The sequence below is a fragment of the Nicotiana tabacum genome, chromosome 9, assembly GCF_000715075.1.
Source record: "Nicotiana tabacum cultivar K326 chromosome 9, ASM71507v2, whole genome shotgun sequence".
Lineage (NCBI taxonomy): Eukaryota > Viridiplantae > Streptophyta > Magnoliopsida > Solanales > Solanaceae > Nicotiana > Nicotiana tabacum.
This window is the reverse complement of record NC_134088.1, coordinates 93,454,858-93,464,762: the sequence shown is the minus strand read 5'-3', so window position 1 is coordinate 93,464,762 and position 9,905 is coordinate 93,454,858. Positions and strand designations below refer to the sequence as shown.

At 35.1% G+C, this 9,905-nt stretch overlaps 1 protein-coding gene across 2 annotated transcripts; it reads right to left on the bottom strand.

Annotated features, from left to right (window-relative positions):
- Positions 1 to 1,167: 1,167 nt before the first annotated feature.
- Positions 1,168 to 7,459, bottom strand: LOC107770063 (transcription factor GAMYB-like). 2 transcript variants are annotated; one of them, XM_075221858.1, is made up of 3 exons: positions 7,008 to 7,459; positions 5,584 to 5,950; positions 1,168 to 2,655 (listed from the first exon to the last, which is right to left on the bottom strand). In XM_075221858.1, exons 2-3 carry the CDS (start codon positions 5,911 to 5,913, stop codon positions 1,678 to 1,680), a joined length of 1,308 nt encoding a protein of 435 aa, XP_075077959.1. In that variant the 5' UTR covers positions 5,914 to 5,950; positions 7,008 to 7,459; the 3' UTR covers positions 1,168 to 1,677. The 2 variants fall into 2 exon arrangements, with proteins under 2 accessions (XP_075077959.1, XP_075077958.1); XM_075221857.1 differs by having other exon boundaries at positions 5,584 to 5,914.
- Between the last annotated feature and the right edge of the window lie 2,446 nt (positions 7,460 to 9,905).

Genomic DNA, 9,905 nt, shown 5'->3' with positions numbered 1-9,905 from the left:
AATCAACACTTACTCCGAAAAAAGTAAAAAATTTCCGAAAAAATTATAAGAACTTCGGATGAACCAATTGATACTTACAGTAGAGGTGTATCTTTTGTGAAGGTATAACAGATAAGCATCTAAAAATTTAGATCAAACTAATCATAAATTCACAAAAGAGAACAATGGAGTTTTTTAATCAAATCATAAACCCCAATCAAGAATAATTTTTCCGGAAATTTTTTCCTTTCTACGGATTAAGTGTTAGATTTTGTATTTTAATAAAAAAATTCCGATATAAATATTTTTTCCAGAAATATTTTACTTTTTTCGGAATAAGTGTTGATTTTATATTTTAATAAAAAATTTCAGAAAAATAATTTTTCTGAAAAAATAATTTTATCATGCTTGATTGCTTAGGTGGATGACCATGTAAACAAATCTAACCCAGTTGGACTGTCATGTCAGCTTCAATGGAAAGACTAACGGTTTAAGGAGCATTTGTGGTCCAAAACATAGACGGCAGGGATATTTTTGATATCAAAAACAAACGAAGGGTATTTTTAAGCTATTTCAAATAGTTCAAGAACATTTTTGGTACTTTTCTGAAGTCTTGTCGTTTTGATTTTAATATTTGGCCAATCTTCTCATGAAATTTTACTTCAACAGACCGTCTTTAGATAAAATAGAATAAGATTATTTTCTCGAAAACTAATGGTCAAAACTTTTCCCAATCCCTTTCTCTCCAGTCTCCACATATATGTTATGTTACATGGAGTGTGACGGTAGTGAAGATTCTTCATATAGATTTTTCAAAATTCACCAAAAAATAGCACAACTACATATACTCGTACCGAATACTAACACATTTCCATAAAGCATGTCCAATAACCGAAGCATAACACATACTAACATGTAGGAGTAAAAGTTTTTAGCCCTTGCTGTTTTTGCAACAACAGTAGCAGTGCCAACCTGTTTGATTTAACAGAAACTATTCAGTCTCCAGAAACCGGCTCCCAAACAGTAGTGAAGATGACAACACCATATAACTAACAAGACCAATGCTACCCACAACAGACCTTCAGACAATCATTAAGGTGAACATCACAGGCGCGTTGCATTCCTAATCAACACAGTGGAATTGAACAGCGAGAATATAACGCCACATAGAAGAGTCGGTGTTTTCAGTTGATTTCCACAAACGGTATGCAACTCCAGTGGATGCAAAATATTACATTGTCTTGTACAGTCATTTCAGCTGTAAAAATTACATTTTTATCAAAATGGTGTTGGCAACACATTAGAAGTACCGTATTCTCATTGAGGTTAATGGTTATTGACTAGAGAGTGGACACAGCATTCCATGCAGAAGAACCAAGTCCACAACCAGATGATGCAGTTGCTTAACCATTTGCTTGGAGTCCCTGCTACAACCGTAAAAAAAGAACAGACCCGAAAGCATATCTTAATTCCATATGGTTCTTACCCTGCTCTGTTGTGGGACAAGGAGAGCAACGCATGAATCCATCCTGGAATACAACTGGTGGTTTGATATATCATCCTTCCTATCAACCAGAACTAAGTCAACCTTCTGCTTAACCTTGAATCATTCAAAATAATAGAGAAATATTATGACATAAACACTTGAACACGTTCAACTCTGCAAATAATTCTGATAAGTCAAATCGATAACCATTCTCACCAACCACCATCGCTGTTAACTGGGGGGCTCATCCAATGAACCTCCATAGGGGTATACTTACTCAACACTGATGCAGCAGAATGACCTAAAGGAGAGATTGGGTCACTGTATCTTCCCCACTGTGTCTCTTGGAGATCAGGATAAGAATCATCTACATCACAAGAAGTCTCCTGATGTGAATTATTCTTTGAAGCTTTGGATGTTTGTGATTCATAAAGTACAGCGTCCAATAGACCACTGTTCCGAGGTGACAGACTGCCCGAATCAGCGTGCTCATTTGGAGGGGATTGAATCAAAGTATCGAAGGACTCAAGTGAAGGAAGTGGGGAAGGTGAACCCCAATTTTCCATCTGAATTTGGAGTGAAGGGAGCTCCAGCTTCTTAGCCCATTTGGGCTCTGAAGAAGAAGAGTTGCCATTTAAAGGGGCATGGCTGCCAGGAATTTCAACGGAGAATGATGGGTGATGATCAGATGTCAGATTATGAGTATATGACGAGGAAAACCCCAAGGATTGAGCAAGCAAAGAACCATCATTTTGATATTGATGGCAAGCTTGAAAAAGATCATCATTTAGACCAAAGAACCAAGATTCTGATCCTCGTATACGCTTGGATGGATGCATGGTTGAAAGGCCAGAACAAGTATTAGAAGAACTAAGACCCTGAGCCAGCAGGCTAGTTGCAGGAATATCAAAAAAGCTACTAGCAGCAATATTAAGAAGTGCCCGAGGATACAACAGCTGACTAGGTTCCAATTTTTTGAACTCCACAGTTGGAATCGTAAAACCGTTAATAGGCAAGAAATCAGGATGTGAATTTGCAGAGGAGAAAATTCCCAGCTCCTTATTTTGTTTGTTCTCACTAAATGCCTGGAAAGAAATATCCGGAGGGTAGATTTGCAAGCCTGCACGCTGTCGTTTCTTTATTCTGGTGTTCCAGTAGTTCTTTATCTCATTATCTGTGCGGCCTGGCAACTGGAAAAATGGAAGAGCCACGAGAAATTTAATAAATAGCAGTTATTCAACTTTGAAGAATGTGTCATATAGCACTAATCACTGAATTGAGAAAGTTCACAGAAAATCAGTATTAGAAAGTATCATCTGAAATAATGAAGACAATAAACTAAGTCTCTTGAAAGAAAGAGTCCACATTTTTAGTCCAAAAAAAAGTTATATCCAATATGCTTTGCATACAAGTCCTGCCAAGCATAAGGTCACCATTTTTTACTGCATAATATATACTGCAAGAGTTCAGCCAAAGCGACATCCGGATGAAGGAAAACAGACCTGGATATTACAAAAGATAGAAAAAGAACAAAGAGAATCATCATCCCATAACTTCATTCTCTTCTTTTTGCCCTGAAAAGATATTGGCTGCCTACTCCAGTCATTTGAAACAGAACTTATTCCGGTGCTGGCCAAGGGAGCAATAACAACCAACACCTATGTGTCAATCCCAAACTAGTCGTTGTCTACTGTATGGATCCACTATATCTACAAAGAAAAGGATGAATCCTCTATGTCTGCTCTATTCGGATCCATCTCATTCCAAAATGGTAACATTTTGTCTTTTAAGGCAATTTAAGAGTTCACTAAAACAAGTAGTCCTCTAAATCTAACCGCTACTCCTACCCGGACCTAATGTAAGTGTAACAATAACTAAACATTTTTTTGATAAGGTGGTATGAAGCAGCCAACCACATCATAATATTACGTAAAAGTATGTTAAGGCTGAAATTTAGAGGCGGACCTATGTTCAGATGTAAGGGTGCACCGGCGTCTGCCAGCTTCTGCTACATCTTGTGCAAATGTTGAGAACTTTTAAGAAATAGGATATATAAAACCAAAGTGGCACCCGCCATTCTAGTGGATGCACAAGGCTAGTTAAGCTCTAAATGCTGCACCGGTCTAGAAAAGGCTCTAAAGGCCCTCTGATTATGAACAGCTACATTGAACCACTAAAGAAGGGTAACTTCTTCAAATATCTTCATCCTGCGCAGGACCGCTCTTTCTTTTCCTTGTTTCTTTTTCTTTCTTTCTTTTCTTCTTTTCAAACTAGTCATTTCTACGCTTTTCACCCTTCACAACATTGTTGCATGAAGAGCACTTCTTGTTACTACTATTCAAAGTCAACTTGCAAAATATCGTATCGTATCCAAATAAGGTGCAAACCCAACATAACATATGGAAACAAACAACAACTCTTACTTAACAAATTCCAGATTCATAGATGATGATTGCCTGAAGTCTACCCTTTACTCCCACCCTCTTTCCTTCTTGTAATTCTTACTAATAATTTACTATTTCTTCTCGAGGAATAACATATAAAGGGAGTCGAACTTGGTTAGGAAGCAGGAGCAGGAGGGCTTTGCTTTCCTTTTTTTTGGGGGGGGGGGGGGTATGTCAGCAGTTTAGCATAGGGTGTAAAGAAGACTAATGGAAGGCTGTCCTAAAAATGATGGTGCAAGATTTAGATCAAACGGAGGCCAGGACCATGCCTTGCCGAGAGTCACCAACTTTCTTGTAAATTATTAGGCACACAGAATTCAGATTCCCAATCCAACCTAGTGGACTATTCATCCAGACAGGTTTCGAAAAGCACAGCTTTTAGTCTCCCTCCTAGTAGAGAAGTCTTAAAAGAAAATTTGATTGTTAAGAAGACTTAAATTATCTTACCAGACTGCACTCAGACATACAAATATCATTGAGGATCACCAGATATAAATTAAATTAGAAAAAAAAAGGATTGCCCTATAACTAACAACAGAGGCAAAACAAAAAATAGAAGTTCAGATAGCATAGTCACAAGCTGAAGTCCCCAGAAAAAGAAAAGACTATGTAATCCAAAAAGCTTGCAATGTTCAAGGTCTGGGCACACAGAGGTGAAAACTTGGAGAGAGGCAGAAACTAATAAATAGATGAACATAAGGAATTAACATTAATCAGTTCTTCCCAAAAAGTATAGAAAAAAATACATATGTACATTTAAACTACACAGACACAGACACACACACATATATATAAGTACTTATCAAAATGCATCAAAAACCATTTGGAGAGTGTTGCGGTGACTACCATTTTAGTATGACTTTGTCATAGAAATGTAGTCAGCACAAATTTAAGGTGGGTAAACATCTAGTACCAGAAAGAATTAATATAACAGAAGCAGAAACTTAAGTTAAAGCAATTGACGTGTGCAAGTAGCCCCATTTAAAACGCGAACTATAAAAGCACAGACACAATTAGTTACTTTGACTCCACAACAAAACACCCATGAGTGGCCTAATTCTTTTTCCTGGGCCAGCTATGTTTTTAGGTGACAGTGCAAACCAAATCCATGATCTTCCTGCTTCGATACCATCTTGAATTGTGAGAACCATTTCATCTATTAAACTGTTAGAGATCAGCCACATTTATTTATATACTTTAGCTCCAACAGAAAAGAAGGGCAATCATTTAAGACCAGAGTGATTATAAACTGTTAATAGGGAAAGACAAGGTTTTCAAACAACTATCCACCAAACTCAAAAGACTGGAACTCTACGAGCACAAGACAATATAGTAGTGCATTGCACCGATTATAGACATTGTTTTTTGGCTGACCACGAAATCTTGTGTATGAGTTATTCTTTCTTGCTTTTGACCAAGAAATGATACCATAGTCTACGTACATGATTTACAGTAACCAAGTAGGGACTTGGAGCAAGAGTTAAATGGTAATTTAAACAAAGGAGATTGCTTACCAAATCTATAAATTGAACTGTTTAACTAATATTGAATTGTTTAACCGATATCCTCGGGAATAGATTTACATCAGATAGCATTCTTGGCATTTAATCATCTGACATTGTTTGTCTATAACTATAAGTAGCTGCTAAAAGAGATTGAGACGTTGATGCAAACCTTAGCAGCTATTTGTGCCCATTTGTTTCCCATCTTAGCATGCAGTTCATTTATGTGACGCACTTCCTCTGGAGTTAGAGCACCTTTTTTCAAATCTGGTCTTAGGTGATTTGCCCACCGCAAACGGCAACTTTTCCCACAACGAGCAAGTCCTGAGTGCTTCTGGACAGCACTCCAATTCCCTTCCCCATGTTTTCTGATGTAATCCATTAAAATCGCGTCTTCTTCTTTAGTCCAAGGACCTTTTTTCAGTGGGACACCTCCTCTGGTACTTCCTCCACCGCTAGCTTCTTCAACAGATGGCGAATCCACACCAACTTTTGAAGTCATCCTGTCAACCGCATTCACTTGTCACACGTATCTAAAACTGTTGAACAATTAAAGTGCAGTATGTAACGGCCAATGAAAAGGATATAAAGTTGTTAATTACGAAGTCAAGGCAGAAATAAAAGCAACGTGCCAAATTGCGTGACTTCACACATGACAAAGCTACTTGAGCGTCCAATCAGAAGCGGGTGACAATAAATAAATGGCCAGCTTTGAGAGGAAAGATTTAGATAGATTATCGGAAAACAATAAAAAGGAAAAGACAAATAATGAGAAAAATGGATAAGTTATTCTGAATTGAGCAGACACGGATAGAACAAACTTTTGAAAACCCATAAGACCTAATTATCTCATCTAACTATGAAGTAAGGTGACAACCAGCTGCTGGGGATAAAATGAGGAAACACAGACGAAAATCATTAGCTCAAATTTGCAAGGAAAATTTCACTGGTCGACATCCAGAAATACAACAAGGGAAATGATATTGACCATAAAGCTAGTAACACACTTTTAAACCTCATCACATTAAACAAGAAACCGCAAAGAGCATTGTCAATCATTTTAAGACCAAAATCAGCATCAGACAAACTCGAATGATTTTGCTTATAAGGAACAAAATTTAAAAGGGGATTCCACCATTACGCAATTGCTGGTTCCACTGTAAATTTCCATGTAAGCAAGCATTAACAAATGCTTAAAAAAATGCTGAGTTTGTTGAGATCGCATTCTCAAACTGAAACGAGAGGAGAATCATGAGGTTTCAGATTCAAATCCCTGAGAGGAGAATCATGAGGTCTCAGATTCAAATCCCATCACAAGCGGAACAAAAACTAGGTGATTTCTTCCCATTTGCCTAAGGCAAGTGGGCAGAGTTAGTCGGTACTTGTGCTGGTGATAGGCAGCAGGTACTAGGTGAAATAGTCAAGGTGTGCCTAGACACCAACATCTGCCCTAATATCATAATTTATAATCCAATTGAAAGGAGCAACATAAATTATAATAAAAACAGCTAAAACACAATGAGCTAAGCTAAAATTTAAAAGCTAAGGTTTCCAAAACTGTTGAACATAACCAATTGCGCATTTTAGGTGTTTTACCTGATGACAAAAGCTGAAGAAGCTGCCCACAAAGACTTGGAGCAAATAACCGGTGATCAGTTCCTCAAAAAAAAAAAACAGAAACTAAATAGTGGAGAAAACCAGAATTCAGTCGAATTGAAACCAGAAAAGAATGGCCAGAAATTGCTTAAACTCAAATTCATACAAAAAAGAAAGCCCCCAACAACAGTAGACTCATAAAAATAAGACCAAAGTAACCTTTGTGTTTCTGTGTTATAACTTATAAGCCCAGGAGAAAAAGCGAAAGAAAACCCAGGCAGCTAGAAATGTGAAATCAAGAATACTCAACTCAAAACCAAATGGGTAAAGAAGGAAAATTCTACAAACTATTCTTGGGACCACTATATGTCAGGTGGATTAAGGAATTTTTGCAAAAGAATCCAAAAGGGAAAATGGATAGAGAGAGAAGTAATTAGAGGGAGAAGACTGAAATTTGTTGGGGGTTGGGGGGGGGGGGGGGTTGAGAAAAAGGGGAATAGTTAGCAAGAAGAAACAAATCATTTCATTGGGGAAAACAAGTAAAGAATGCTAAATGGACTCTAATAGCTTGTTTGGTAAATTTTTATTTTTTTTAAAAAAAAATAAGTGTTAGGCCAAGGGTATACCGAAACAACCTTTCTATATTCACAAGATAAGGGTAAAATTTGCGTACACATTATCCTCCTCAGACACTACTATATGAGATTATACTGGATATATTATTGTCGTAAAGTGTTAGGCCAAGTTTTTGAAAGAAAAAAGTAATATTTTTAAATAAAAATAGAAGCAAATCATTTCATTGGGAAAAACAAGTAAAGAATCCTAAATGGACTCTAATAACTTGTTTGGTAAAGGTTTTTTTTAAAAAAATAAATAAATAAAGTGTTAGGCCAAGGGTCTACTGAAACAACCTTTCTATATCCACAAGATAAGGGTAAGATCTGCGTACACATTATCCTCCGGAAACCTCACTATATGTGATTATATTAGATATGTTATTGTTGTTGTACAGTGTTAACCCAAGTTTTTGGAAGAAAAAAAAAGTATTTTTGAGTAAAAATAGAAGCAATTATTAAAACCCCAAAAAAAAAAATAACTTCTTCCCAAAAAGTATTTTTTTTGAAAAATACTTTAAAAAAATACTTTTAGAAGCATTTTTTAGAAAAACTTGTCTAATATTAATTATTAATCAAAAGTGTTTTTCAAATTAATTAGTTAAATATAAATTGATTCTCATCAATGGTACTTTTCTAAAAAATAACTTTTCTGAAAATTATTTTTAAGTCAATTTTAGAAGTTTGGCCACTATTATTCCGGTAGGTATTATATATGTAACCAAAGTTGGACTTATAAGTGCAAGTAATACTACTTTATAGCTCTTTTTGAACTTTGTGAACTATATGAACAATAGGATGGTTGGAGTTAGTTATGTCTCTTATAAAATTGGGCTAAATTTACTCAAGAAAGATTATTTGAGTTCAATTAATCTTTATACCATTAGTACCTTAGTGTGCCACTTGTTCCTCGCATGGCTATCTTTAAAGACATAAGTACCTTTTTTATGGAGTAGCTCCCTTCCCTATCCCTCTTATTAAATTAATTGTCTATAATATGACTACTATCTTATTAAATTAGTCTATTATTAAGACTATCTAGTTTAATTAACTGTCCATTCTTTATGGTATGTTTAGTGATCAATGATATCTATCAACGACTGATTAATTAATTAAACTATTGTAGTAAATCATGGGCTCCATAACAATGAGACTTCTGATTTAGAGAGGACATTTATGAACGGAGAATTACACATAAATACAACACACACATATATTGCAACTAAATGGCTTATATTTAACTTTGTAAAGCTGCAACTCAAAAATAATAGGCTAAGATTCAATATCCAATTCCAAATACGTTCTTGAAATTACTATTCAATTTTTTCAAAAAATACTCAAGCTTTTAATCTAATTTTCGATTTAGTAATTATGACACAAATATTAGTTCAACAAATCAAATCCATTTGGGCGGTGAAAATTAAAATTTTAATATAATCCATCATTGTTGAACACACTTAAATAAGTGGGTTTAAATTTCAAATATGGTTTTATGAGAAATTTAGAGTGGATGTTGTTTAGACTTGTTTGAATGGTATAAAGAGGTTGTATACAAAATTTGGAATCATTTAACAAAGATTTGGACTGGTCCACCATTATTGAATAAGCTTAAATAAGTGAGTTTAAATTTCGAATTTAGTTTTGTGAGAAATTTAGAGTGAGTTTTATTTATCCTTGTTAGAAATACTATAAGGAGGTTGTATATAATATTTGAAGTCATTTAATGGAGATTTGGACTGATTTTGAACAAGAATTGCAACTGAAAATCGTGAAAGAAGTTCGTCTATATGCGCTTGTATAAACGTGTATAAAAGTGTATAATACTGTATAAGAGGTGTTTATACACCCATATACACTATCATACAACATTATACTTCATTATACAAAAACTGACTTCGTCTTCTTCTTTGCGTCTTTTTTTTGAAATTTAACTCAAATCTACTCTAAATTACTTCAAATTTAAGTTTTAAACTCTTTTTGATGTTTTCAATCAATTGGAACAACACCCAATCTAAACAACTAACAAACTAAAAAAATCCTATTTTCGAAAGTAAAGCTTTGAGTGGTCTTTAATGGTGAACTTCTATTCTTTAATTTTTTTATATTGCAACCACCTTTTGTCTAAAGAGAGGGATTAGAAACAAAATAAAATAATAGGAAAATGAGGATTCTTATCTACAAAAGCTCCCATCTTTTGTCCCTAAAAATTTCAATTTCTCTTTACTTTTTATAGTGTGTTTGGGCGAAAGAAAGCAGAGAGAAGAAGAGAAGAAGAAAGACAACA

Bases quoted from the DNA above. Each gene is read 5' to 3' on its own strand.
- LOC107770063 (XM_075221858.1), bottom strand. From the start codon at position 5,913: ATGACTTCAAAAGTTGGTGTGGATTCGCCATCTGTTGAAGAAGCTAGC. The intron at 2,656-5,583 runs GTTTGCATCAAC...CCATTTTTCCAG, and splicing joins GGGCACAAATAGCTGCTAAG to TTGCCAGGCCGCACAGATAA.